General features: G+C 43.8%; 8 protein-coding genes across 8 annotated transcripts; 2 read left to right on the top strand and 6 right to left on the bottom strand.

The window, feature by feature from the left end:
- Positions 1 to 1,005: 1,005 nt before the first annotated feature.
- Positions 1,006 to 4,962, bottom strand: GCS2alpha (glucosidase 2 subunit alpha). The gene is made up of 5 exons (XM_017180998.3): positions 4,812 to 4,962; positions 4,263 to 4,379; positions 3,301 to 4,050; positions 1,745 to 3,230; positions 1,006 to 1,687 (listed from the first exon to the last, which is right to left on the bottom strand). Exons 2-5 carry the CDS (start codon positions 4,367 to 4,369, stop codon positions 1,256 to 1,258), a joined length of 2,775 nt encoding a protein of 924 aa, XP_017036487.1. The 5' UTR covers positions 4,370 to 4,379; positions 4,812 to 4,962; the 3' UTR covers positions 1,006 to 1,255.
- A 218-nt stretch (positions 4,963 to 5,180) lies between these two features.
- On the bottom strand, positions 5,181 to 7,235 carry LOC108084685 (tektin-3). The gene is made up of 3 exons (XM_017181017.3): positions 6,620 to 7,235; positions 5,910 to 6,497; positions 5,181 to 5,856 (listed from the first exon to the last, which is right to left on the bottom strand). Exons 1-3 carry the CDS (start codon positions 7,048 to 7,050, stop codon positions 5,319 to 5,321), a joined length of 1,557 nt encoding a protein of 518 aa, XP_017036506.1. The 5' UTR covers positions 7,051 to 7,235; the 3' UTR covers positions 5,181 to 5,318.
- A 2,333-nt stretch (positions 7,236 to 9,568) lies between these two features.
- On the bottom strand, positions 9,569 to 10,824 carry LOC108084640 (NFU1 iron-sulfur cluster scaffold homolog, mitochondrial). Its single transcript, XM_017180931.3, has 3 exons — positions 10,665 to 10,824; positions 10,336 to 10,604; positions 9,569 to 10,266 (listed from the first exon to the last, which is right to left on the bottom strand). The coding sequence occupies exons 1-3, from the start codon at positions 10,730 to 10,732 to the stop codon at positions 9,701 to 9,703; spliced, it is 903 nt and encodes a 300-aa protein (XP_017036420.1). The 5' UTR covers positions 10,733 to 10,824; the 3' UTR covers positions 9,569 to 9,700.
- Positions 10,825 to 11,289: 465 nt separating this feature from the next.
- On the bottom strand, positions 11,290 to 14,121 carry DIP1 (DISCO Interacting Protein 1). The gene is made up of 4 exons (XM_017180984.3): positions 14,001 to 14,121; positions 12,562 to 12,904; positions 11,907 to 12,502; positions 11,290 to 11,848 (listed from the first exon to the last, which is right to left on the bottom strand). The coding sequence occupies exons 1-4, from the start codon at positions 14,061 to 14,063 to the stop codon at positions 11,648 to 11,650; spliced, it is 1,203 nt and encodes a 400-aa protein (XP_017036473.1). The 5' UTR covers positions 14,064 to 14,121; the 3' UTR covers positions 11,290 to 11,647.
- A 113-nt stretch (positions 14,122 to 14,234) lies between these two features.
- On the bottom strand, positions 14,235 to 16,132 carry swa (swallow). Its single transcript, XM_017180983.3, has 2 exons — positions 15,563 to 16,132; positions 14,235 to 15,495 (listed from the first exon to the last, which is right to left on the bottom strand). Exons 1-2 carry the CDS (start codon positions 15,801 to 15,803, stop codon positions 14,414 to 14,416), a joined length of 1,323 nt encoding a protein of 440 aa, XP_017036472.1. The 5' UTR covers positions 15,804 to 16,132; the 3' UTR covers positions 14,235 to 14,413.
- Positions 16,133 to 16,690: 558 nt separating this feature from the next.
- Positions 16,691 to 22,237, top strand: cib (thymosin beta cib). The gene is made up of 4 exons (XM_017180985.3): positions 16,691 to 16,879; positions 20,880 to 21,015; positions 21,084 to 21,197; positions 21,409 to 22,237. Exons 2-4 carry the CDS (start codon positions 20,880 to 20,882, stop codon positions 21,546 to 21,548), a joined length of 390 nt encoding a protein of 129 aa, XP_017036474.1. The 5' UTR covers positions 16,691 to 16,879; the 3' UTR covers positions 21,549 to 22,237.
- Positions 22,238 to 22,961: 724 nt separating this feature from the next.
- Nsun2 (tRNA (cytosine(34)-C(5))-methyltransferase Nsun2) lies at positions 22,962 to 25,597 on the bottom strand. Its single transcript, XM_017181009.3, has 3 exons — positions 25,422 to 25,597; positions 23,513 to 25,343; positions 22,962 to 23,446 (listed from the first exon to the last, which is right to left on the bottom strand). Exons 1-3 carry the CDS (start codon positions 25,479 to 25,481, stop codon positions 23,127 to 23,129), a joined length of 2,211 nt encoding a protein of 736 aa, XP_017036498.1. The 5' UTR covers positions 25,482 to 25,597; the 3' UTR covers positions 22,962 to 23,126.
- A 446-nt stretch (positions 25,598 to 26,043) lies between these two features.
- Positions 26,044 to 26,589, top strand: LOC108084634 (augmin complex subunit dgt4-like). The gene has a single exon (XM_017180922.1). The coding sequence runs from the start codon at positions 26,044 to 26,046 to the stop codon at positions 26,587 to 26,589; it is 546 nt and encodes a 181-aa protein (XP_017036411.1).
- The last annotated feature ends 340 nt before the right edge of the window (positions 26,590 to 26,929 follow it).

Raw genomic sequence — 26,929 nt, 5'->3', positions numbered from 1 at the left:
GCCGTTTTAATTGAAATAACTTTGATAACGGCCAACAGCGGAACAACCAGAAACTAAATACTTATGCAAACAAAAAAAACACAGCAATGTGAAATGAATATGCTAAAAAATTAATATGTTAGTATTCAAATAATATTCGATTTCTTTTTTCTTTTATTTTTTTAAGTTATTTTTATATACTTATGTATATATGTATGTAAATCAACGCAATTATTTAGTTTGTAATTAAATTATTTAATTATTTTTGTTATTATTAATAATATTATTAGTATTTATTTAATTTAGTAATTGCCAAGACATTTTTAAATCTCGACTCTTATTTAAGACGAACGAAATTTCTTGATTTTATCTAAACATTTCTTTACTTCCATCTGTCTTACTTTAATTTATTACTATTATTTATTAATAATAAATATAAGGTATTTTTATTTCTTTTATAGAAATATTTGTAAAAATATTTAAAATTACTGAGTGAATATCATTAGCCTTTAAATAACTGCTGCTACATAATACATAATCCTACTAATTATATTAAAATTAAATTTAATAAATAGGTTGTAATTAAATTCCTTGGTCTTGACATTTTTTAAGACAATACTCTTTCTTTTATTTATTATTATTATGTATTAATATGTTTGGTATTATCGGAATGATCGATTATCGGATTTCTTGCCCAATTTATATTTTTCTTTACTTATTTCTGTAATATATATTATTTATTATTATTTCTTTTATATTAATATTTGTAAAAATATTTACAATTACATAGTGAATTTCAGTGGCCTTTGAAAAAAATCGAATATAAAATAGTCCTAATAATAATAAATAAAATACCAATATTAATAAAAAAAAATTAAATAATTAAATAAATAAATAACTAAAAAATAATATGAGATATAATAATAAACAAAATAAAATTATAAATAAATAAATAAAAAATAATGTGGAAAATATCTCATATATTTCAATGATTTTCCATTCATTTCCCACAAAAAATACACAAAGTTTATCTTAAAAAATCGTTTATATTTATTGAAACACTAATCAAATTAGTTTCTTAGAATGTTGGGACACTGACAGGAGCTCAACTATGTATTGTTGGGAGGCAGCTAATCTTTAATTTGAATTTACATAAAAGTGGACACTGAATGAGTTCGTTCCTTTCAAAGCCGTGCTTATACATTTTGGTTATTAAACAAAAAAAGAGAAAAGCACACAAACATTAATACGTGGCGACGGAAACTACTGCTACAGACTACTGATAGTTGAGCTTGAGGGCAAAGTCGACGTCCATCTTGACGCCCGGCTTGCGCACAACGACAGACCGCTCCTGGGGCAGTACCTCCAGCTGCTGGGTGACGCCATTCACCGTAATGCTAGCACTGCTCGGCACCTTGTCCAAGCCAGCAATGACGATGCGCTCAATCCAGGCATCAGACTTATATTTGGGATTGCCCTCAAAGCGATTGGTCAGCTGTCCGTTGCCGAAATTAAAGATCGTATGGATGCGCTTGCCCTGACGGTACTCATACGACTTCTCGTCATCCAGGTAAAGGGAGCCAGATGCCTTGCCCTCCCGGTCCAGGCAGATGATCAGGGTGTACGGGTCGTGCAGCATCAAGGTGGAGGCGCGACGCTGGCGCTCCTTCTTGGGCACAATGCTGCCGCCGCGCTGATACACAGGGATCTGTCGAAACGAGGTTGAAGAAATCAATCAAGAACTATAGCCACTCGTATCTCTTACCTTGTTCTCATCCACCGGCACCGAGACGTAACCGGATCGCTCCTGCCGCTGATAAGTGTCCACATCATACCACCAATCGCCGTTCTTCTTCTCATCAATGGCCGGGAAGTAGACATCAACCTTGCTGACGCCCTGCTGCATGACCGGCCGCACGAGCAGGCGATCCTGCACCAGCAATTGGTTATCCACGCCAAATGCCTCCTTGTCCTGCGGATAGTGGGCCAACAGGGGCCGAATCACGGGCTCACCGGTTAGCTCCAGCTCGTAGAAGGCAGTGTACCACAGCGGCAGATACGAGTACCGCTTGATCACCGCATTCCGGATGATTTCGCGAGTGCGTTCGGGGAATAGCCATGGCTCCCTTCGCTTCGTATCGATGTGGGCGTGGGCACGGAAGAAGGGCAGGAAAATGCCCGTTTGATACCAACGCTCCAGGAGTTCGCTATCCGGATTGCCAAAGAAGCCGCCGACATCGGCGCCGCAGAAGGAGAAACCGGCGACCGCCTCCGTTAAACACATCTTGATCGAATACTGCAAATGATTCCAGTCTGCCAGATTGTCACCCGTCCAAATGGCCGCGTAACGCTGAGAGCCAGCAAAATGAGAACGAGTGAGGATGAAGGGTCGCTGGTTGGGATCGCGCTGCTGAAGACCGGCAAACGAGCCCATCAGATGCATGTGACCGTACAGATTGTGGACATCGCGATGCTCCCAATTGCCATAGTGTACCAGATCCTTGGGCGCCGTTATCTCCGGGCCATTGAACACCGATGGTTCGTTCATGTCGTTCCACAGCATCACGTCTGCGGTGACTGTTTGGAACTTGTTTAGGGCATACTGGCTGGCATAATAGTCCCTGACCACGGGATTGAAAAAGTCCGGATAACTGGCCGATCCCGGCCAGCACCAGCCCTCATAATCGTTGCCCTCGCGCGTCTTAATGTAATATCCGCGTTCCGTGCAATCCTGATGGAAGAAGTAACCATTATCCCGCTTGATGTGAGGATCAATGATCACCACTAAGTGGCGCCCCAGCTCCGTCAGGTTCTTAATCATCGCCAGGGAATTGGGGAACTTGAATTTGTCCCAGGTAAAGTAGCGCTTGCCATCGGTGTACTCAATATCCAGCCACATGGTGTCCATCGGTATGTTGAACTCGTCAAACTTTGCCGAAACGGAGGTCACGTCCCTCTCATCATTGTAGTTCCATCTGCTCTGGTGGTAGGCCAGCGAGAATAGCTGCGGCAGCTCGTGGGTACCCGTGAGAGCTGCATACTGCCTGAACGTGTCCATGGGCTTCGGGCCCAGCATAATGAAAGCATCCACAATGCCCGATTCGGACATGAAATGGGCGGCCGGCGGAGGTGTTTTCCGGGAGCCGGACACAAAGTTCACCAGCGAGGAGACCACATTCGTCTCGGCTGTCTGGATGTCCACCCAGGTTTCGGCGGCATTTTGCCAGTAAACACCGGCAGTGTGCTGCTGTCTGAATAGGATTTAAAGGAATTTTGCTTTAAAATTAAATCGGGGGAAAAGGTTAAAGGCGTTACACTTACCCATGGCCATAGATCACCGGAACTGCGCCATACAGAGCCATCTTGCTATCCACAATATACTCGAAAACGTCCAGGTTATACAAGCGATAGGGATCCGTGCCCGAAGTAGACTTCAGAACAAAGCTATCGGCGTGCTCCGGAATGCCAAAGAGAATCTCAGCGGCGGGGAATGAGAAATCCAGAGCCACCGCCTCGGGTCCGTATGGTTTGGAGTCATGATGCGACTTAAAGTTCTCCTCCCATGCACCGGGATCATCGATGGCATCCGCCACCTTGGGTGTCTCCACAGCGGCATCCTGCTCCTGCTGATTCTCATTCTCCGATGGATCCGGTGTCGGCTCCTGGGCCTTCTGGCGCAAATGTTCAAAGTACAGCCAGTTTTTGGCGTTCACGGAAACCACTAGCACATCGTTCTCATAGAAATCAATGCGGAAGGGATCGCCATGGATCACAGCCTTATTCTTTTCGGATGTTATCACAATTTCACCGTCAGTTTCCTGCTCGACACGAATGCGTCCGGCCTGGGGTTGGCCCTTCAAGGCGTGCTCCACGCGATATCGGGGACGTAGCGGCTGCTTCTCATCGATCTGCAGGCGAAAAGTGCTGCCCACCAAAGCCTCCAGCTTGAAGGCGAACTGGTGGTGATTCTCCTTGTTCACCAAATCGGCGGTCAGTGAGTCAGCGTAGGTGTTTAAAGTGCCCGGAATCAAGGCGTACTTGCTGCCCGCACTCTGTACCTTCCGGGAGCGTCTGTAAGATGAGTCGATAGGGTATTCAAGTCCATAATTGATAAAATTTATACAAAATTTATAGAACTTATAAATTGTAAAAGATATCCCGCAAAAAAGTACCTAGAAATGCAGTTAGGTGCCACAGAGATACCGTACATTTACTGTACTTTTTTATGGAAACTGGAAATGAGGGAATGGAAATAGGAATGGAAATATAACTATGTTACTCACCGACAGAAGCTGCTCTGCTCGCAGGTCTTGAAGTTGCCAGGATCAACGCCATCGGTCAGGACAACCAGGGCGCAGATCGTGGCCAGGAGGCCAAGAGCTAGACGCATTTTGGCTAACCTAAAAACGGTTAAAGAATACAAGAAATGCTGGTTAATTAATTACCGACTTTCCAAATTAGTTTATTTGTTTTTTATTTATTGCTGTCAGCGGCAAACCCGTTTAACTGTAAAGTTTGCCAGAATGTACACGTCAGAGTTAGGGCCGAAAAAAGAATGGTTAAACTGAGTTCGAACAGAAAATGCATGTCAAATGGTGATGGCTATCCGATTTACCCTTTAATTAACCCTCATCTGCAGCGGTCTATATACACGCATATAACTCGGTATATCCGTTATATAGGAAACACTTTGTGTTTCAGAAATGTTTTTAATGCCATAAAAACATATCCAGCCGGCTACTAATGTACTTTACGCTTACACTACACGATCTGGCGGCTCGCAGCCACTTGGATATAGTTCCCAATCTATTGAATTAAAGTTATTGACAAACCTCTTTTCTTAAAACAGCACTTTTAGGCCAATTTTTTCTTTAATAATTTTACTAATAAATTTTCAGCACTGATAATCGAAAGAGAAGGCAGCTGTTTGTAGAGATGGCCTGCCGACGACAATCCGACTATCGATATCGACTATCGAGTCGACTTGACATGTTTTTGAACGCAAACACGTTTTAAACATAATTTTATAATAAAACTTTGGGATTTTTAATAACTTTTATTTTATTTATCCAAAATTATAATGGAAATCATTTTATGATTAATTCTTATCGATAGTGCCCATCGATTGTTACCCCACTGCGCTTAAAACTATCACCACTAGTAGTAACTACAGGCCAAATAAATAAACTTTAAAGCCATAGTTTCTTTCATAAAATGGACCATTGGTCTCCGATTTATTAAAATCTGGTGAGATGCAGTGCGGTAGATAGAAGCGCGTGCTGCGATGGTGCAACGGGACTACATTGGGCATCGGAATGCAGCCAGGAGCCAGTCCTGGATCAATACTTGATCAGGTTGTTGACCGGGAAGGAGCGCCGCAGACTCATGCACTTCTCGCGATCGATAAACAGCGCATTGACCTTGTTGCGCAGATCCACCTCCAGGGAACAGCGCGTCTTCAGCAGACACTGGTGGGCGGCCTCCGCCTCCTGAAGCTTGTGGTGAAGCGTCTCCACGGTGCCCTGGATGTCTTGGACCTCCTGAACGAGCCGGTCCTGGGCATGATCCTTGCACAATTCTACACCCTCGCGATGCGAACGAGCCTCCAGTCGGGTTTGGGCCACTTTCAACGGCCCAGACTTGTCCTGGATGGCCTTCTGCAGCAGGAACAGATGCTTTTCCATATCGAAAAGCTCCTGCTGCACCTTCTGCAGATGCAATTGTACCCGATTCTTTGCGTCTGCCATCTCCTGCGAGCGCCGATCGAAGGCGTTGTTGGTGTTGCTCCAGAAATCCCAGACAGTGGAGGCCACCGAATTGACCACACTCTGCGAGTCGCTGCGTAGCATCGAGAGCTTCTTTCGCTCCGCCTGAGAGCTGTGATAGATCGCGTTAAGAGAAGGCTCAGAAATGGAACTAAATAAACTTACCGACGAACATGCTCGCTGCTGGCCATTGCCCAGGACTCCTGGGTGCTCACCGATGGATCGAACTTCTCGATGCCGCCGTAATAGGTGATGCCGCGACTGTAGTTGTTCAGCTGATGGCACATGGAGTCAATGCCCAGCGAGGACTCCTTGTGCGCCACATCGTCCTCGAGCAGATGCTGGGCGCCGCGACAATCTAGAGCCTGCTTCGAGATCTTGTCATGCAGTCCACCCAACCGCTCTCGGGAATTGCGCAGATTGTTGATCTCCACCAACAGGGCCTTCTCAACGATGTCGTGGACCTTCTCGCCACCCTGCCGCGACTCGCGATGGAACAGGCACTCCTGGGCTATGTGCAGCGGTATCTCCAGATCAAGCAGCGCCTTCCCGCACTGCCGCTGCAGCTCATTGATGTCGGACATCTCGGCAATGAGCTTCTCCAGCTCGGCATTCAGTTCGTTTCGCCAAAAGGTGAGATCTGTGATACGTTCACCCAGCCGTCGGCCGGCATCCCGCTGTCCAGAAGTGGCCTTCTCGTCCGTCTCCCGCATCAGACGCACTGCATCGTTGCGCATGCGCTCTGATAGATTACTAAAGTTTGTAAAAGTTGTAATATTTGCATTGATTTGTGCTTAAAAAATACGTAAAAACCAACTACAAATTTAGTAAAAATTTCAAATGGAAAATTAAAATTTTCTAAATTATACTCTTACCGATTCATATTGGACTCGGAATACTTGGTCAGGTTGTTGTTGTACCACTCATTGCTGGTATACCGCGTGTAGAGAGCTGCCCGGGCGGCATGCTGGGGATTCCGATCGAATCCGATGACCAAATTGGGAAATATCATGCCGTCCGTCTTCATGCCCTTGGGCAGGAAGCATTGCTTCGTCAACTGATTGGTCACCGGCTGCTCGGGCAGATGCTTAACCTGGATAAGCTCATAGGCCATTGCCGGGCGCCACGGATGCTTCTGGTTCGTCTCGTAGGCGGCACCTACGCGCGGCGGTATCGATGGCCCAGTGACGGGCTCCATGCACGGCGGAGCGCCCGCTTGGCTCCATGGCTGCAATTGGGAATACATGACCGTGGTCTGTGGAACGCCCGAACCGGACTCGTCGCCACCCGCCCCATGGTGTGACATCGTGAAAGCGGATCACCAGGGATTTGCAGTGGACGTGTGTGAGGGTAACTAAAAATTTGTGCCACTTGGAATTTTGACTAAAAACGGCTTTGAACTTTTTACGTGTTTCTAAAGAAAGAAAAAAAAACCGATACTAATGCAGAAGCGAGCTCGTGTGCGAAGCGATTGAGAGACTACTGATTTGAGATCTAAGCCAGGGCAGGTGACAAGCCTCCAAGTTAGGGACCACCGGCCTGCTTTGATTACTCTTAAAAACTAATGGAACAGACTTAACCAGACTAAAAAAATTAAAAAACAAAGTTTAATGATTATCTATTGATTTTTATCATTTTATATTTTATATATTTAACAAATTTTATTTTAATTTAGGAGTTTTGTTTAATCGCTCAAAAAATAATTATTTATATTTTAAGCAACAAAAAAAAAAGTTTAAAATATATTATTTATTTTTTAGCGAAAGAGCGAAAGAATGCTCAAAAAAAAAAAATTTTTTTTTTATAAATAGATTTTGATCAAAATCGCGCTTAAAAATTATGATTATTTTTTTTAAATATTTTTTTTGCTAAATAAACAATTAATATTTTGTTATCATTATTTCTTATTACATATTATTTATCTTTTATCTCAAAATTCGAAAAATTATTTATTAAGCAATTAAATAAAAATAAAATAAATAAAAAAGAATCGTAAAATTTATTAATATATTTCGAGCAGAAAAATGACATAAAAAATTATGATTATTTTTTTTGCGATATTTTTTTGCTCAAAAAACAATTCATATTTTGTTATCATTATTTTTTTTTGCTAAAAATGTCATTATTTTTGTAGTGCTATTTTATTTTTAACCCAAAATATTAATAATTTTCCTTTGAGCAAATAAATAAATGTACAAAATTAATAATTAAAAATTTAAGATTTAAGCATTTTATATTGAAATATCGTACAAATTGTAGCCGATTGGTATAATTTCCAAGTTTATAATTTGTTTGTTCAAAGAATATATTGATTATAGGTATTTATGATCCTAAAAATCCTAAAATCACTTTAAATGGAAAGTCCTTTGCTAACTAAAAAAGATTTTTCCTTTAAATGCAAGGTTACATTACACGAAATGATATAGTTTTGTTATGAAATGGCAGAGCGTTTTAAAGAAATAAAGAAAATAGTGGAAAATATAAATATTACTTGTCATAATATAGTAAATAACTAGATATTAGAAACTTAAAAATGAATGAATATAAAGTAACAAATGGTAGCCTTTTCCGACGCCATAAAGAAACTATAAATTTAATTTAGAATTTCCCCTTAACAAAATATATAATATAAATTATAAATATAAAAAAGATATTAATTTTAAATAAGAATACCGCTGGACACAAATATAACAAAAATATATGTATATATAAACTATAATATAAAATAAAGTATTATGAATAAGTTTTAAAACAAAAAAGTGGATATACAATGCCAAAGTACATAAACAAAAAAGAAAATACATAATATTCAAGTGAATATAACACGATTTGATATGAGTACATATATGCAATGAATATGCTTGTGGTTACGGTTTTTGCAGTAATGGGTGTTATGAACTGGGGGCCGGTACATAGGACTCCATTAGGTTGCGGTGGTCCTTGCGCTCGTTGTACTCATTCAAGTCGGCGGTGGGCCACTTGTCCAGCAGATTGTCCTTGACCAGGCGGTGATCGAAGATGCGATTCTCGAGATAGGAGTGCTTGTGAAACTTGAGAACTTCCTGCCCCTTGAGCGGTGCCATGCTGATGCTGATGGTGCCGGTGTTGTGTCGGTTCTCGTTACCGGGATCAGATGCACTCACTATCGGCACACTGGAGCGGAGTAGCACGTTCTTGAGCGTTTCGGGTGCCTTCTGCTGGGGATTCGGATAGCGTTGGCTCAGATAATGATCCTCGTTGGCCCAGCAGAGCATGGAAGTGCGGGTATAGAAGGCAATGTAGATATAATCCGCCACAAAATATCCTCTCGTATTCGCGCGGTCTACTCCGAGTGGCTCTTGAATCTCAACTGATGGAATCCCAAAGCTCCTTTCCGGAATAGAGGAGGGGGCGGTTTCCAGCTTATTGATTTAACTTGGTGTAGCCTGGCAATGGTTGGCATCCAAAAACGGGCGACTTGTGAAATCAATGGCAATGACTCGGGTTTATTGACCCACTTGGGGGGGGCGTTAAACTGGGTCGTCGTCGCAGCCCTCGGGATGCATTCCCGAATTATTGACCTTGCTTAGTCTGGAATTAATTAAGCTAAAAATGAATAAAGTAACAACGCCATCAACTAAATTTAAATTGCATTTAGAATTTCCCTTAAAAAAATATATATAAAAAATGAATATATAAAAAGATAGATTAATTTTAAAATTAAAAAAATATATATAAAAGAGTAAATATACATTTCATATAGAATTTCCCCTTAAAAATATATTTAAAAAAAAAATAATAAAAAATATATATTAATTTAGAATAAAAACAACACTGGGCACAAATCAACTTATGCTTAAAGCCGTAGATTTATTTAAACAATCAACTTTATAGAACTACATATACATATGTATGTATGGGTTTCACTAAAAAATTAGCAACGCAAATAACTAGAATATAAAGGATTTTCCTGAAAACTAATTTGGACCACCGCCGCCGCCGGTGCCACCAGCTGGCGTTCCCGCTCCAGCCGCATTCGGCTCCTGTTGCCTCAAGGTCTTCAGATTGCGCTCGAAGCGCTCGAACTCACTGTCATTCATCCTGTCCGCATCGTCAAAGACCTGCTCTACGGACTCCACCTCCGGTATGTAAAACTGCAGCATATTCTGGACACCGTTCTTCAGCGTCACAATGGAGCTGGGACACGAGGAGCAGGAGCCCTGCATCTTTAGCTTGACGACACCCTCCTCGTAGCCCATAAAGACAATATCGCCACCATCCTCCTGGACAGTGGGTCGAATACGTGTGTCCAGCAGCTCCTTAATCATCATCACTGTCTCGTCATCATCCTCAAGGATCTCGGTGTCGGCATTGGGCTGCGCCTCGTGGAGTACGGGCAGTCCGCTGGCAAAGAAATCCATGATGACGGCAAACACCTCGGGCTTGATAAGGCTCCATTCGGCCCCCTCCTGTTTTGAGATGGTGATAAAGTCGGCGCCAAAGAATACGGCACGTACTCCCTCCACGCGGAACAGAAGTTTGGCTAAAGTTAAACAAAGAATATAGGTTCCAGTTAGATTTTTAGGAGCTCTCCAAACGCCCGCAGTCTCACCTAGTGGACTGCCGTGGGCAGTGGTCCCGTTGGGAAAGTCGTAGGTATTGCCCTTGCCGAGCACTTCCACGCCGGGCAGAAACTTGAGACTCTCCGGATTGGGTGTGTCCTGTGTCTGGATAAACATGCTGCGCCTGGCCGCCAGCGGAATCTGCATTTGCCGATGCTGCTGCAGGAGCTCGTGTCCCTGGGCATAGCCATAGCCAGGCTTCAGATGCGCCGGTTCGGGATTGTTACGCGTGGATGCAATGCCCGCAAAATTTCGTGCTCTGAAAATGGAAATAGTTCGACACTCATGGCGGTCACTTCGTCATCCGTGGACTACTTACAGCTGGCGGGCGCCGAGGCGTGTGTTGCGGAGCGTGTTCATTGCCATTTCGGTTAGTAATTTCGACATTTTGCGTTGTGATTATGAAAAACTAACGTAAAATCAGCTGTCAGCTGTTGCAGTGTGACCGTGTGGCAGGAAAGCGGATAAGTTGAAATTAAAGATATCGATACTATCGATTTTCGACTACAAATTTTTAAATTAAATTAAAACAAGAAAGAAAGCTAACCTCGTCACGCCGAAGTTTATATACCCTTGCTGTCTCCAATTAGATCATTAAAAATAGTTCAATTTTTATCCATAATGATAATTTTAGAGAAAATTAAAGCTTACAAATTTAATAACTAGGCCAAATATGTATTAATTTTAATTCGGAAAGCTGTTTGTGCTTGTTTTTAACATTATTTTTTCACTCAAAATCTCGAAAAAAAATAACACTAAAAACTAATGATTATTTTTTGATTAATAATTATTATTTTAATAAAAAAAATATATAAGAATTATTAATGGTAAAACAAATAGATAATCATTATTAAAATGTAATTATTTATCCATAATTTAATATGGTTGTTTACTGAAATTATAATACCCTGTATACATAAAATAAAAAACTTGGAAACCTGGAATATTGTTTAAATACATTTTATTAATATCTTAAATAAATACACCTCAGCTTTTTTGTTGTTGTAAAATTGACAAATAATTTCGTTTTTGTGTCAGTTATTCGAATCACATTCGATTCATGTCGGAATAAATGTATAAATTATAGTGTTTAATAGTCAAAATCTGTGTATAACGTAAAATATGATTATTGCGCGTTTTGCAGCCTTTTGAAACAAGGGGTTCCTATGATCAATGTAAAACTTGAACACAATTGGAATACAAATACACATTTAATCAAAATTTAAGACAAAAAATAATATTAAATTAATTAAATTAAGCTAGGTCTAGAGTCAAGTAAGTGTCATAATTGTCAAGCAGGGCCTAAGCTGTAGGGTTTTCGAACGAAAAGTTGGTGCCAAACAGCGTGTTGCAAACACTAACGGCCACGTTGCGACGAGCGATCTTCTTCGAACGGCCGCTGGCGGTGAACTCCTGGTCGTCCACCACAATGCCAAGGTGTTGCATTACGTTCGGCTTGTCGCCGGAGGTGCCGTAGTCCACGTAGGTGACACCGGGACGCATCTGTAAGTGAAATTGGATTAGGTTTTCGTGTGGTGTTTTGGAGCTGGGATAAACGTACAATGCAAAGAATGGTGGCTGGATGCAGACTCTCCCAGCCGTTAGGCAACTCGGCTCGCACTGGCGGCTTCTTCTCTTTAGGCGGCACGGGTGCCGGCGGTGCGGCAGCATCGCCACCAGCAGCTGGCACAGATGTACTTGCCGCCGACGGATGCATCTCGGGAACGATATAACCGTCGCGCTCCCATTCAGAAAACAATTTGTAAATGGCAAACGAAGCCAAATTCAGCATAGGTAGATCATCCTCCGGTGACTCCGACTCATCCTCGTTCGTGTCCATGGGCTCAACGCCGTTGGCATCACTGCTACTTGCCGGCGGCAGCTTGGCCTTCTTCGGTGTCATTTTGGCAATGATAAAGTCACGCCAGGCCTTCTCACAGGCTGCATTCTTGGCGGACATCTTGGAGAGGCCCTTGCCCTCGTACTGATTCGAATTGACGGTAACCACGGCGGTAAAGCCACCATCAGGATTGCTGTCGATGGTGAAGTCACTGATAGTCACGCCCTTCACCTCGTTGAGAGCCATCAAGGCGTTCTTCGGTAGCATTGACTTGCGCAGCTGCCGATTCTGGCGCTGCTTCTTGTCCCGGGTCCGCTCTGCAATGGAATTGTGTTGCTTTCTCTCTTTGTCTCGCTATAAATTCACATCGTCTTACCCGAAGACTTCTTGCGCTTCTGGAAGATCTTCTTAAAGGGTATCTTGCCGCCAGTGCTAGTACTGCCATTGTCTTCGCTCAGATCAATGGAAATCGGCTCGACGGGTTCCTCTGTGGGCTCCACCTTGACAATGATCGGCTTGGGCAGCTGGGGAACAATGGGCTCGGCAACTGCCGATGGAACTGGAACAGAAGCTGGAGCTGGGGCAGCGGCCGGGGCCGTGGGCGTGACCGTGGCCGGAGCTGGACTGGAAACCGGCGGCGGAGCCAGCTGCTGCGGCTGCTCTTGACCATTAGGACCCAGCGCCGGCTGGACCAATGGTTTGGGAGTGGCATTGGGATTCTGCGTGGTTGGCAAAAGAGTTTCATTAGTTGCTTAGGAAGGAAAGCCATAGGCCTTGCTAGTCGTCTCAAGGATCCGCTGGAAATAAAGTACTCGCAGCGGGCTAAATCCAGTGGTTTAACCAAAATAAAGAGACTCGCTTGGCTCGAGGGGAAACCAAACCATCAAGTCATCAGGCTCACGGCCGGGCTGTCAGCTGGTCTACTAAAAACCATAGTTCAGGAACCTAGCCATGGCCATTCCTGCGACCCGAGTGACCCGAAACGAAACTCTGCGCCAACGGAGCCACGTGCCCAGCCCACTGTGGATCTATCGCATGCCGGTCAAGGACCAGGGGATCGGGTATTGCATAGTGCTACTAATACTGGACTAGTTAACCCGTTATCCCTTGGTCTATGGCCTGAGTTTTTTTTTACTGCCGGCGCGTCTCGCTCGTTTCGGGCACCTTCGGTGGAGTGAATGGGCATTGCTATCTGACGCAAAACTAATAATTTTAGTTACAATTTCGGGTGAATGCATTTTCAGTAGCCATAAAAGTTAGCGATAACCGCAAGTCCAGCTTGAATTTATCGCAATGCTGGCCATCTCTTGTTGTTCGAAGGCACCAGTGCAAATCGAATGGAAATGAATGGAATGACGTATTTTGGAGATAATGGAAATGGAAGTTGGAGTAAGAATCAACGGATGATTGGAAATGGAGTGTCTGTGTGTGTTGGGGTGGGGGGAATGAATGGCATGCCTGGTGAAATTCGGACAACAGTGTCTCTGCACTTTCGATTAACCCGCTTTTAGTGGCTATTGCAAATGGTTTCACAATTGGGGTGAAGGAATACACACATTTTCATATTGTGCGCTGTAAATTATATAGAAACGAAAACAGAATCTCTGTTATTACACAAATTAAATACTCGTACGCATATGATTCAAACAAAATGATTATCTTTCTCTTTCTTTCTTTTGCATACATACTCGCCCGCACGCACACACCCACTCATATAGGCGGTGCAAGCGAAAAAAAAAGGAAACCAATCAAATTGCGGCGTTTTTGTGGGATGAAAAAGGAAGCAAAGAGTGACACTAATTAATTAATGCTTACGTAGACTCCTCCAGCCACGAAATTCTTGTTGATTCCCATATTTGGACGACGAGCTCGCTTCATTTTTTTCCTTTCACCTGGAAATGTCGGTTTGAGTGAGACCAGATGGGAAAAGCGGAAACATCGATGTCGCTATCAATAATCGATAGTATTGATTTCAAAAACAATCGAATTTTATTCAAATGTAAACGAACTATTTTAAAGTATTTGAATGAATTAATAAAAATGCCAATGTCATAGATAAGCTCTTCAGGTACATTTCCAAAGCCCCTCATGCTGGTGGAGGCACAATAAAAAATTTTAATAAATAGCTTTTACATAAATACACATATTGAATAAGAAATACAGAAATACATAAAAATTATAATAAAAAAATACAAATAAACAAATGCAAGTATGTAGGAAACCAGCGATCAGCGCTGGAGCCTTTGGCCGGCCATCGTCTCATCCACCAGCGGTCGTTCTGAAGCGAAGGTGACATTCATCGCCTGGGCCTGGTCACTGCAGGAAACGCAGGGCCCGAAGATCCGCAGTATGCGGCTGCCAAGCGATATCCTCTTTGGACGCAACCAAGGGTGCCCTTGGTTGTCCCTGCTTACGCCCTGTATCTGTATGAACCGGTTGCGACGCTCGTCGACGTAGTAGAGTCCCATACGGAGGCCGTGGTTCTCCATGTCAATTGCCGAGTCGTTGCTAGTAGGTTGACTTGTTTCCGAGCTGTTGGGCGCTGCTGTTGTTCTGGCCTCCGGTTCGTTGTCGGGATTCAGCGGGCTCACAATGGACTCCCCAGTGGGCAGAGCCATCTCGATGGAGCCCTCGCTGGTGTTGTACGACAGATCGAAGCTTGGAGTCGGCCTGGCGAGGTTATTGCTCTCGAGAATGGACTCCAACTCGACCATATCCGTCTGTGTGGCCCTGGCTATGACCGCAGGCTGCCAGTTATTAAGGGTGCGGAGTGAGTTTCGCTGGTGACGCTTCAGTTTCTCATTCTTATCGCTCAACTCTATGCGGAGCGTCTCGAAGTTGCGCTTCAGCTGCACGAACTGGGCTTGCTTGGCGTCCAGCCGCTCCTGAAGGTAGTTGCTGTAGGACTGGAGTCGGTCCTTCTCCTCCCTTATAAGCTCGTTCTCGTTTCGGAGCATCTCGTTTCGGAGCATCTCGTGCTCATTCTGTAGCATCTCGTAATCAACGCAGCTGTTGTCCTTGGACGCTTTGGGCGATTCCACCTCCTCCATTTGGTGCAACTCATCGACGCTGAAGTGCCCGCCACCGTGGCGCGCTCGCGACTTGGGCGTGAGGTACTCCGGCATGGAGCTGTGGCGCTGAATGGAGCCCGAAGTGCTGCGTCGCTTCTTCTGATCGTTGAGGTCGCTGATGTACTTGGCCACCTTGCTGGTGACGTGCTGGTACTTTCGCTTGGTGTACGCTGAGTGGACGTCCTGGCAGGACGCCGCCATGCTGCCCCGACCCCCGCACCCACCGCGCAACTCGTACTCTGCAAATACACGGAGGCAGGAGGCCCGGATGATCGCGGGTCGCACGTGATTTCGAGTGTCACTTACCATCGTTTTCGATCTTCTCCTCGTCCTCGTCCTCGTCCTCTGCCTCGTGGCGACCCACCGGATCGCTCACGCACGTGTTGGCGCTCTTGTCGGCCACATCTGTGTAGGAGTCGCAAAATGGCGCCGGATGCCTTTCGAAGGCGGCCGGCTGATGGAGCTCCGAGAACTTCGGCCGCGGGCACCGATTGTTGAACTGCTCGAACAGTTCATCTGACGGAAAGCTCTCGTCCTGCAAGCTCATTCTTACACAAAACAAAAATAGATAGATATTTAAAAAAACGAAAAACTACACTTTACGGATTTGGACTGCGTGGAAAAGCTCCGTTACTTTTTGATTGACTGGTGTGACCGTAGTCCAGCTCTTCAGTACTCTTCTTTAAGTACGTTACACACTTACGTGTTTGATTACGTTCTATTCAGAGCAAAGTTTCCCGCCTTTATTCGTCCAAGTTAATATCCGTTTTTATTAGGTCACACAGAAACACAGCAGGTAGATCATCCTCCGGTGACTCCGACTCATCCTCGTTCGTTGAGGATGGGCGTTGAGCCCATGCCTTAGACTTAGGCTGGCGTTTCTTCTCTTTTAGTAATTCGTTCAAATACTTTAAAATAGTTTGTTTACATTTGAATAAAATTCGATTCAGTTTTTGAAATCAACGACACTATCGTTTATCCCCATCTGGCCACACTCAAACCGAATACTTGCCGTTCTGTAATCGACAATCGACATTTCTCCAGGTGAAAGGTGAAAGGAAAAAAATGAAGCGATAGTTTCACAAAAAATCAAGAGTATTCCAGCCAGCTAAATAGTATTTCAAAATATTTAGTAATGTATTTTTAAACATTAAATTTATTATATTATAACGTACAAAAAAGGCGTCTCCGTTCCTACTTTCCTGCTGTCACTATCCGGCTCTCAGCCTACTCCGAACACTACTTTTTTCAAAAATATCGTAAAACTGTGTTTTGACATTTTTCTTTGAAATTCAGAGTGACCAAGGGGAGATATCAAAGAATATCAAATAAAAAGGTTAGAGATGGGCGTGTCGAAAATGTTCAACACGCACGAACACGCTGAGTCGTGTTCACGACGAGAATTAACACGCCCGACTCTAGCATGAACCGCAAACACTTAGTTTTCAAACGTCCAGAGCTTCGGCAGTGAATTTCCCAGCGCTTCGGCTAGCAATAGAAAATCGGAGTTTTCCATCCTAGTTAGTGCACGTCCTTAACTTAGAGCTCGGAGCAGCCCCGCCGCATCCCAATCTTAAATCCTCTTCGCCAAGTCCAAAACCAACGCCAAAAACCAAACTTAAGGTGAGCTTCATTGTTAATTTTTTTTTAACCTAATGGAAAGGGGGCTGCCGGCAATTTCTCCATTCTCCTCAGTCTCCGATCGTTCAGCAGGGGAAGGGGAGGATGGATGAACAGAGAAAACTGAGAGCAGTTAACTGGTTTTTGTTGACTGCGCTTCTTCATTGATTGCAAAAATGGCAGCTGGCCATCAGCGGATTTGTAATAAATATTTATTGTGGCGAGGGGTCCGTTAGGTTTTTTGGCGTCCCTCTCTACTTCTTTGTAATGGTTTTGATTTTTTTTGGCAGCTCTTAAAAAGCTATTGTTGCTTTTGTTGACTTTTTTTCCTTGCTTGTGTGTGTGTAGTATAAACTGGTATGTAGTGTGAGTGCCGGCCGGCATTTTTCACTTCTTTTTTCGCCGTCTGCTGCTGCCACTGCGCGTGTGTGTGTATGTGAGTGGTACTTGGGCGGGGCGCATTTGGTTGCTGCTGCTTAATATCCTCCCCACGAAACTGCGCGCAAGTCATGCACTTGCACACAGTCGCAGCCACATAATTATACCCTGAAGAAAGGCTTTATTTTCTTTGGACAAAATATATTTTATTAATTTTGATAATATAATAAATGATATATTTAAAATTCTGAAAAGGTTCCTAACTCTCTTTAAATTGACAATTTTTTTATTTTATTTTCTAGAATATCCAAAATAAAGAACATTTTTAAGGCAGTTACTAGACCAGTGCTATTATTTTAAATACCATTGTATGTGCATATGTGTGAGTGCGCTGGCGAGTTGCGAATTTTGCTGGGCGTGGCGACCTCGCTTCATTGTCACTAGCATACACATGTACATGTAGCCAGTATCCACTGTTCAGTATCCGATATCCAGGGATTTTGAAATTAAATATATGCACAAAATATGACTAAATTCAGCAGCCTGCATATCGTGCCTGTATGATATGAGTGTGTGTATATGTGAATGCTTAAAATTCATTGCGAGTCGCCTGCCATCTCGCTCTCCCCTATCAGCTCAGCTTACACACACCCACACACACATGCTGGTATGCAGATTTATGCAGGAGTTGAGGGTGTAAAGCGGACGTGTCTGTCATTTCTCATTTCTCCTTCCATCTCTCCACCCCTTTTCTTTTCTTTTTCAACTCCATTCGTCTGTCGGTTGCCACGCATCAGCAGCTTTGACTCATTTCATTTTATTATTTCAACTTGAAGAGTGTCCAAAACAAATTCGGCGTCTTTTTTTTGTTTCTTTCGCTAACGGCGGCTTGGCGCCGTCTCCCTCACACCCGACGCCGCTCTCATCCCTCTTGTAAGCTACACGATATAAAATTAACCAAAAACGGGGAATAAAAGAAAGGCCAAAAAGAAAAGAGCGTTGAGCTGTGGATGGCTTACAAAGTCAAGAGCAAGAAGAAGAAGCACAGCTGTGGGCAGGGTAACAGAAGAATTATATAGCGACATCGCCGGATGATTCATCCATCGGCTGCTTTAAGCGGGGCGACCATATTTCGAAGTTGGAAGTTGATTCACGGCGAACTCCATGCCCCTCTGCCTTTCGCCCCATCAATCTGCTCGATTCGTACAATGTATTTGTGTATGTGTGCGTGCTTGCGAAGTTGCAGTGTGCATGTGTTGGCCTCTCCTTTGTTTGCTGCAAGGAGCTGACTAATGCGACACTCTGCTTACACGCTGCCCAATTAATCGAAATGCAAATGGAGCGAGCTACCGAGAGGCGGGCGAGAGATTGCAATAGGTTAAGCTCAGCTTATTGTTTGTTCGTGATTGTTGTCACGCATAAACTCCTTTGCGAGAATTGTTAATAAAACTTGATAAGTATCAGAATACAATATTACACTGGCCCCGAGCAGGCACAGTAATAAGCCGTACAAAAAAAAAGAATTGTTAGATTTTAAACTTTAAATGCGCGCAATTAGCAAGCAATATTGTTTAGCGCGTCTGCAGTGGAACTTCAATAAGTGTACAAATTATGGGGGAAAGGAAACATATCATAATCATTTTATATTTTTCGGCTACCAAAGACCAATTGAGAGACCTACAAAACTTGAATCATTTCCTCACAGTTAGTTATTTTAGACCGCCTGAGTTATTTGTTTTTGTTTGTTATTTTTGGCGATAATAAATGATGAGCAATTCATCAGCATTATCGAAGTAAAGATTAGCAAACAATGTGCTAGTTGCGATAAATAAATGGGATGCATGAGCAGTGAACAGGCTTAACTGATGATCAATTGGCTCGTAATTCTTAAAAACAACTAGATTGCTAGCGCAAGAGTTAGATTTTGAATTTGAAATAGTTAATTTGTACTGTTCTTATTTATTGTTTTATTGTTATTCTAAATCTCTAAATCAAGGCTTTGGTGAAGCAAACTTAGTTAATCTTGATATAAAACTTTTAAAATCTGGCTCTATTGATTATTCGTGATCAGGCCGCCGCATGAACTTGGTTTTGTGAGACAGGCTTTGCGCTGCAATGTGTCTGCCGTGGAGCGAAGAGTGCAGTGCAGTGGAGTGTGCGGAGACTGGAAAGATGGATGGTGGAGGGAGGTGGCCGGTTGCCGGCTGCCGTTAGTCAATCAACAATTAACGTGATTGGCCAGCCGCTTGAGGCGCAGCTTTACGACCATTTATGGCCATAAATGTGCAAATAAATATAGATTCGCTATGTTGTATTTCTTCTTCGTTTCTTTCGGTGTGCTGTTTGTATGTACACACGCGCTTTTTGTTTTTGGCGCGGTCGCTGCCCTTGTAACGCTTGCAGCTGTTCAATCCAAGCTTGCGAATTGATCACTTGATGACTTGATTCTCTCCGATATTGAAACAAAGCCAATTCTTTGTGACTCCGATTGGAGCTCTCAAATGGGCAATGGGACGGGGGGAATGGCCAATAGGGAATGGGGCACGCACACACGAATTTTGCAACTAAAAATAAACGTGATAAAATGCAGTTTAACCGCTCCCCAAGTACATTCCAGCTGATAAGCTTAAAAAAAAAATTAAATAAAACAAAGGCCACAAACAAGCGCACAAGGAAAGAGGAGAACAAAAAATAACAAAAACAGAAACAGAAAAAGAACAGCGGAGAGAACCGTCCAATTCCAGTCGTAATCTCTTCCCAGCTGCAAAGGTTCGCTGAACTCTTTCTTTGCAGCGCTCGCTCTCTCTCTCCCGCTACTTCTTTCTTTTCTTCCTTTATGCGGGCTGCAGATAGGAGGCACACGTCATCGTCCTTGCTTATTGAGTCATCGTTATCGGCCCCGACATTGGTGTGATTAACTTCTTGTTGATTTAGCAATCGCTTGAGAAATCGAATACACAACTGTCAACAAAGAGGTGTTTTTGTTGTCTTTCATTTCAAACGAAAATGAATTATTTATTAAGGCGAAAAACCATTTAATACGAAGCGCAGTTACAGCAGCGCCGTTAACGACACAACAGCGGCAGATCGGCTATCGATTTTCGTTTCCTCTTACTCGCCGATAACATCCGATATTCACTTCCGGTTTCAAACGAAAATATATAATCTGGTTTTGGGAATTTGAAAGAGGGAAATTGCTGACAATTAGTAGTCAAAGGTAAAGTCTTCATAATCGCATTCAAATCTAATCGGAATCTAAATTAATTTTGCAAATAATTAGTAGGGAAAAGTTTTTAGTGTATCAAAACTTTGCAACATTTAAAAGCCTTTATTATTATTTTTTTTAAGTTTAATCGATAAACAAAGTTAGGTACGTCGCTGGTATATGCTATCAATTTTTTGTTAAATTCTTTTAATCAGTATTAAGCTTTTGAGTCGTGGTTTCTCGTTAAATACAAAACGAATTCTTGGAAAACTTTATTTATTTACTTATTATTATTTGCTGGTTTTTTATTTGTTCTTGAGACACATGTGTGCAAACATGATTATCTAGGTGACCAAAAGTATTATTTATTCGTTTAAATGTGCCACAAGAAATTGTAAAAATATTTTTATTTCCTTTCAGATGGCCGCCCCAGCACCAGCACTCAAGGATCTGCCCAAGGTGGCCGAGAATTTGAAGAGCCAGTTGGAGGGCTTCAACCAGGAAAAGCTGAAGAATGCCAGCACCCAGGAGAAGATCGTCTTGCCCACCGCCGAGGGTAAGTAATTGCTTGCTACTTGACCCGAAAGAGAAGCACAAATTCTAATATCCTTGAACCAACAACAGATGTGGCTGCCGAGAAGACCCAACAGTCGATTTTCGAGGGCATCACTGCGTTCGATCAGAACAATTTGAAGCATACCGAGACCAACGAGAAGAACCCGTTGCCCGATAAGGAAGGTGCGTTTAGTATAGGCCAAACATCTGGCTATAAAAGCGGAGCAACCGGCCTCGTTGCCCGTTTTTGGCTTAGTCTGAGCAGGCTGCCTTACATGGAGACAATGGCCAATGCCAGCCAGTCAGCCAGACAGCTAGACAGCCAGGCCTATTGCAACTGCAACTGCAACTCTTAATACATTTCTATAATTTGCACTATTCATCTCAATTGCAGCCATCGAACAGGAGAAGGAAAAGAATCAGTTCATTTCCGGCATCGAGAACTTTGATGCGAAAAAGTTGAAGCACACCGAGACCAACGAGAAGAACGTGCTGCCCACCAAGGAGGTGATCGAGGCCGAGAAGAAGGCTTAAGCGTTCCGAACAACACATACATGCAAACACCGATCATCCTCTCCAGCGTTTAGCGCCACTTCCCGACATCTCTCTTTTTTTTATACGTATATCTGTATGCCTATATAAACCTTCGTTTCACCTCCTTCCCTCCAATGTGTAATGTGTAATGCGATTCGATTCGAGGAGAAGAAGAACTGCAACAGCGCTGCGCATGCGTCATAATTGGCCAGAGAATCGTGATTGCGCTGCCACAGCAACTGCTTGTCGTTGCTTAAGTATTTTATTATTATTATCACATTTAAATTGTTTTTTTTTTTTTATTATTATTATTTTTCTTTTTATTTCTGTATTAATAACAACTGCGAGAGAGCCAGTCTCATTCCTACATAATTAACATAAAATAAACATTCGTCTATTCCATACATTCATATATATATTTGTATTTGTATTTGTACTTTGTGCATGAAAAACACACATCAGCAACAGTAAAAGCAATGCGACAGCCACTCAGTCCGGAACCCGATAAAAACTGACCGAAAAGAAAGCAAATAAATATATAATGTATGGGCAAACACAAGCAAAAACTTTTTAAAAGACACAAGCACACGAAACAACAACGTATAAAGCGTATAAAACTGAAAAAAAAACACGTAAGAACAACACGACTAGAAAGGAGAAGAAAAAAAATCCATCTATATAAAGAGTATGTGTAATTTTTTAATAAACTTTTTTTTATATACTTTACATACAATATATTTATACTGGGAAAAATTTAAAATAAAACATAAATGTAACATTTTATAACAAAAACTGCTAAAAAAATTATAAGAACGTTTTTTAATGGGTTGAACTAAATAATATTGAATTTAAGATTAACAAGAATGGAAACCTTTCTTCGGACGTGGATCCTTCATTGAGTTACTAGCTTCTGATTGAAGTTATAATGTAACAAGAAAGGAAGCTAACTTCGGCACGCCGAAGTTTGTATACCCTTGCAGATATTATCGTTTCTATGGCAGCTATATGATATAGTCGTCCGATCCGGCCCGTTCCGACATATATAGCAGTGAGAATATATAGAAGACTATATGCAAAGTTTCATTCAGATAGCTTTAAAACTGAGGGACTAGGTTGAGTAGAAACGGACAGACGGACATGGCTAGATCGACTCGGGTGTTGATGCTGATCAAGAATATATATACTTTATAGGGTCGCAAAGGTCTCCTTCACTGCGTTGCAAACTTCTGACTGAAATTATAATACCCTGCAAGGGTATAAAAAACCCATATATATTAGCAATATTTGAATGATCTCATCGATAGCTGTCGATAATAACGCCATCATTCACAGAGTGAACAATGAACTTAGCTTTGTTTAAAAAAAGATTCCATTGAGTACAAATTTTAACTTGATCTTTTGAACTTTAATTAATAATATAATAGAAAATACATCTATTAATAACCAATGAATTATTTTTGAACAAAATAAAAAGAATTTCGCTTTTCGTTTAGGGATATATGCATGTTTTCTTACTTATCATACACGTGAATATTGGTCCTCTTAAATGCTACTTTCTGCGCAAATTCCCATGATGAACTAGCTCTCGGCAGCCACCTCGGTTTCGGTGTCCATGGGCGTGGCCACCAGGGATTCAGACGCTTCGGCTACAGCACCCTCACCACCCTCGCCTGCTTCCTTGGCGTCGTCCGTTGCCGTCAGCGCTGCAGCGGCTGCGGCAGCTCTCGCCTCCTCATACTTGTTGGTCTCAAACTTGCTGAGATCGGCGCCCAGCAGGCGGAGAATGTGGATGGTCTCGTCCTTCTGGACATAGGCCCGCAGGCTGGAGGTGCCGCGCCATCCCACCACGAACAGCGTGAAGCGCTCGTCCACGTACTTTAGGATGCAGCTGCCCACACCTGCAATAGTGAAACGGGATTTCAACACTAGATCTTAATTGTTCGCCGCCGTATTTATTCACTCACCCAGCTCCTTGCAGCGCTGCTGCGTTTCCTGCTTGAGCTCGTGTGTTGACGGCGGCTTTGTGGGATCGGTGCAGTTGAGCAGCAGTACCAGATCGTCGCGTTCCACCTCGATGCGCCTGCTGGCGCCCATAAAGGCGTTGGATGCTTGCAGACCCTCCTGGGCCAGGCGATACGGATGCACCGTATGCCGGTTTTCGCAGCGCACAAATGTCTTAACGCCCGTATTGATGATCTTGATGTTGTGTTCATTGTTCACCACCAGATCCCGGATGACATCCGAGCAGTAGTAGATGTTCTTCTTCTTGTCGGTGAGGCAACGGGTGAGCAGGCAGCGCTTGTTGAGGGAACCGTCCAGCTGATAAAACTCCTTAATCGCCTCGTAATCGGAATCGTTCTCACCGAAGAACACATACGGATCCTCCTTGTAGCCGTGCAGGCGCCGACGCTTCCGTTGCGGTCCCCACGGCACGGACTTCTCCTCAATGGGCTTGCCTTCTTCATCCAGCTGCGGCTCCTTGGCGGCTTCGGGTTCCTTGGCTTTCTCGTTAAGAGCCACCAGCTCCTTAACGTCGTTCTTCTCAAAGTCAAGCTGGCGCCGCTTCTCCAGAACGGCCACGAAGAAGCCACCGCTGTCCTGCAGATGCGGCAATACGCGAATACATTTCTCTAGGCCAATCTTGGCCATCTCGTCGGCGGGCAGCGGGAACATGCCCGGCCTAATGATGGTGTGCAGGCTCTCTGGCACCTCATCGAAACTGGTGAACACCTGGTCCACCTCTTTGGTGGCCAACTTCCAGTCGGTCATGCCCGGCTTGTATTTTAAACCCGGCACCAGATGGCCGGCATCAACCAGCTCCAGGGCACCATCGGTCTCTTTGAGAATGCGCTGCAACACTGCCTCGTTTTCGATGGGATTCAGGGAACAGGTGGAATAAACCAGACGACCGCCAACCTCCAGCATCTCGGCGCCGCGCCGGACGATACGGTATTGGATGCCATGCAGATTATAGGCCTGCGCCAGGTTCCATTTTAGCCAGATGTCCGGGTTCTTGCGCAACGTTCCGTCGCCCGAACAGGGCACATCGCACAGGATCTTGTCGAACTTAAGGATCGCCTGGGAACCGTCCGGCTGCGTGGTCAGTAGATTGGGAAAGGCGCTGCTGTCGTGGTTGGTCACCAGCAGGCAGGGCGAGTTGAGACGCTTTGCCTGATGGACCAGCATGTAACAGCGATTGTTGTCCACATCGTTGGCCAGAACGAAGCCCGGCGGAATCTTGTGCTCTTCGGGCGATGCGTGTAGCGCCTCAATCAGCTGCGCCGTCTTGGAGCCGGGCGCTGCGCACATGTCCAGGACCTTGTCCGTCGGCTTTACGTCCAGCACGATGGGGGGGATCATGGAGACAGCCTCCTGACGGCTAATGCCGCCCGCCGTTGTCTCGACAATAAGAAAGTTGTGCAGCCGATAGAGCGGCTCCGAACGGCGTATATCCTTGCGGGTGAGATGCAGTTGGTAGGCCAAACCGTTGGGATACCAGGGCAGGCACAGCGGTCGCTCCACCTCCTCGGGTGCCTTCTGGTGCAGTTCGGCAACCGCTCGCACATACTCGGTGAACAGCTGTGACTCGATGATCGCCAGCAACGCCTTGGCCTCGTCCTTGAAGCCCGTCACCCGGAACGTGGTCGGCAGGTTGTCGCGTATGGATGTGAGGAACTGCGTCCACTCCTCCTCGGTGGCGCAGATCTTCTGCAGTTCATAGTACTTGATGAAGAAGGCGTTGTCGCGCTTAATCTCCTCGTACGGCAAGGCGCGCCGATCTGGTTTTGGCGGACCCTATAAAAAAACACCCAACAAATAACAATTGCTCCATGCTCAAACGAATTTTTTGCCTTTTTTCTAGTTTGAACTTACATTCTCGCGCTTTTGGCGCTTGCGGGCCGCAAAGGGATTCTGTTTCTTGACGCGCGGCATTTCAATGGTGCAAGTCCTGTGGGGATAAGTTTGCGAAAACGATACGTTTATTTATTTCCCGAAAGCAACGAAATCGAAACAGCCGGCAACACGTGTTAGTTAGTGTGGCCAGAGGACTAGTGCTGCAACACCTCTTCGCACTATCGATACTATCGGCTGGTGCAGGTAATTACTTTTTGATGTTGGGATTCATATTAATTGAATTTTCTGTTTCATTTGCATTTATTATTATTTAAAATATAGGTTAATTTAATTTAAAAATTACATACTGTATTTTGCCAAGCCAAGAACGTTGGAACAGTGTTACCAGCCAATTGAAATCTCACCTCCGATTGTTGCCGCCACTTTCAAATTGGCAGCAGCATGGGTGAATTTAAAATATTATAATTTTAAATTCATATCCAAAGATTGAACTCTGGTTTAGATATAACAAAATGCCAGATTTGAGTGAAAACATTTTAAATTCAGATAACGCGATTATTAATTGTATCGTAGTATTAATCGATAACAACCGCCAAACGAATTCGTTGCTTATTGCGAATTCGGGGGCTTTAATTCCGAAATGGATCCGAAGATAAAGGCGTCCGACACAACCAATATGGATGACATTAAGCATCTGCTGAACCTGGAGGCGAAGTGCCGCGTCCAGGCAGAGACCGAACATTTGGACCTCAAGGTGCAGGACAAGGCGCTTCAATGGATCGACACCAAGTACCAGTACCAGCAGGAGTATATCCGTCTGACGCGCTTAATTAAATGCGTCGGCATGTCCATGGCTATAGGCAGCAGGTCCGATAAAGTGGATAAGGAAAAATCCGCCCAGACGCTCAAGGCTATGAACAAATTGCGAGTGGAGATCGGCAGCGATGTTCATCCAGCCAGACTGAACGCCAGTGTTGTGGAAGTGTGCCTGGAGCAGTTGGACGTACATCACAAGCCGCGCCCACAGCAAAGCCGACAAAAGCAGGAGTTTGCCGAGATCCAGGAGGCGCTGCAGCATCTGGGACAGGCGGTGGACGGACTGGAGATCGGATTCGAGCCCAACACAATGCGGGCGTTGGACCAAATGGTGGGCGAACTCTTGCCAAAACACAATAAACGGGAATAGCCCTGCAGGCGCACATCTTCACATATTTAAAAACGTAATAAAAACATCGTCATCAAAGTGAAATTCGTCGTTGATCTTCATTCGTTTGGCCTAGTTTGTTTTGGTTTTCGTTATTCATCGAGTTAAACTTTCCGATAACTTCCAGCTGATTTTCAAATATCAGTGCTGCGATACAAGAAAAAGTCCGTTAGTTCTTTGATCAGCGGTTTAAAAATATCTATGACCAAATGCAGACGGTGTGACCAGGTAACAAGATCTATTTCTGAAAGTGCACCATCATTTTTTTCAGTTAAAAAAGGTAACAATATTTATGGCAGATATGTATATAGATGCAATAACA

The sequence above is a fragment of the Drosophila kikkawai genome, chromosome X, assembly GCF_030179895.1.
Source record: "Drosophila kikkawai strain 14028-0561.14 chromosome X, DkikHiC1v2, whole genome shotgun sequence".
NCBI lineage: Eukaryota > Metazoa > Arthropoda > Insecta > Diptera > Drosophilidae > Drosophila > Drosophila kikkawai.
Note: the sequence above shows the minus strand (reverse complement) of the source record. Positions and strands in the feature narration are given on the sequence as shown.

Excerpts from the sequence above, each read along its gene's own strand:
- GCS2alpha (XM_017180998.3), bottom strand. The coding sequence starts at position 4,369 with ATGCGTCTAGCTCTTGGCCTCCTGGCCACGATCTGCGCCCTGGTTGTC. Across the intron at positions 3,231-3,300 it reads CCGGTGATCTATGGCCATGG|ACAGCAGCACACTGCCGGTG; the intron begins GTAAGTGTAACG and ends AATCCTATTCAG. Across the intron at positions 1,688-1,744 it reads TGCCGGTGGATGAGAACAAG|ATCCCTGTGTATCAGCGCGG; the intron begins GTAAGAGATACG and ends TCGTTTCGACAG.
- LOC108084685 (XM_017181017.3), bottom strand. The coding sequence starts at position 7,050 with ATGTCACACCATGGGGCGGGTGGCGACGAGTCCGGTTCGGGCGTTCCA. Across the intron at positions 6,498-6,619 it reads TCCGAGTCCAATATGAATCG|TAATCTATCAGAGCGCATGC; the intron begins GTAAGAGTATAA and ends TACAAACTTTAG. Across the intron at positions 5,857-5,909 it reads AGCAGCGAGCATGTTCGTCG|CTCTCAGGCGGAGCGAAAGA; the intron begins GTAAGTTTATTT and ends GATCTATCACAG.
- LOC108084640 (XM_017180931.3), bottom strand. The coding sequence starts at position 10,732 with ATGTCGAAATTACTAACCGAAATGGCAATGAACACGCTCCGCAACACA. Across the intron at positions 10,605-10,664 it reads CGCCTCGGCGCCCGCCAGCT|AGCACGAAATTTTGCGGGCA; the intron begins GTAAGTAGTCCA and ends TTCCATTTTCAG. Across the intron at positions 10,267-10,335 it reads TGCCCACGGCAGTCCACTAG|CCAAACTTCTGTTCCGCGTG; the intron begins GTGAGACTGCGG and ends GTTTAACTTTAG.
- DIP1 (XM_017180984.3), bottom strand. The coding sequence starts at position 14,063 with ATGAAGCGAGCTCGTCGTCCAAATATGGGAATCAACAAGAATTTCGTG. Across the intron at positions 12,503-12,561 it reads GAAGCGCAAGAAGTCTTCGG|AGCGGACCCGGGACAAGAAG; the intron begins GTAAGACGATGT and ends ATTCCATTGCAG. Across the intron at positions 11,849-11,906 it reads CAGCCACCATTCTTTGCATT|ATGCGTCCCGGTGTCACCTA; the intron begins GTACGTTTATCC and ends TTTCACTTACAG.
- swa (XM_017180983.3), bottom strand. The coding sequence starts at position 15,803 with ATGAGCTTGCAGGACGAGAGCTTTCCGTCAGATGAACTGTTCGAGCAG. Across the intron at positions 15,496-15,562 it reads GGAGAAGATCGAAAACGATG|AGTACGAGTTGCGCGGTGGG; the intron begins GTAAGTGACACT and ends GTGTATTTGCAG.
- cib (XM_017180985.3), top strand. The coding sequence starts at position 20,880 with ATGGCCGCCCCAGCACCAGCACTCAAGGATCTGCCCAAGGTGGCCGAG. Across the intron at positions 21,016-21,083 it reads CGTCTTGCCCACCGCCGAGG|ATGTGGCTGCCGAGAAGACC; the intron begins GTAAGTAATTGC and ends AACCAACAACAG. Across the intron at positions 21,198-21,408 it reads CCCGTTGCCCGATAAGGAAG|CCATCGAACAGGAGAAGGAA; the intron begins GTGCGTTTAGTA and ends TCTCAATTGCAG.
- Nsun2 (XM_017181009.3), bottom strand. The coding sequence starts at position 25,481 with ATGCCGCGCGTCAAGAAACAGAATCCCTTTGCGGCCCGCAAGCGCCAA. Across the intron at positions 25,344-25,421 it reads AGCGCCAAAAGCGCGAGAAT|GGTCCGCCAAAACCAGATCG; the intron begins GTAAGTTCAAAC and ends GTTTTTTTATAG. Across the intron at positions 23,447-23,512 it reads GCAGCGCTGCAAGGAGCTGG|GTGTGGGCAGCTGCATCCTA; the intron begins GTGAGTGAATAA and ends TCACTATTGCAG.
- LOC108084634 (XM_017180922.1), top strand. The coding sequence starts at position 26,044 with ATGGATCCGAAGATAAAGGCGTCCGACACAACCAATATGGATGACATT.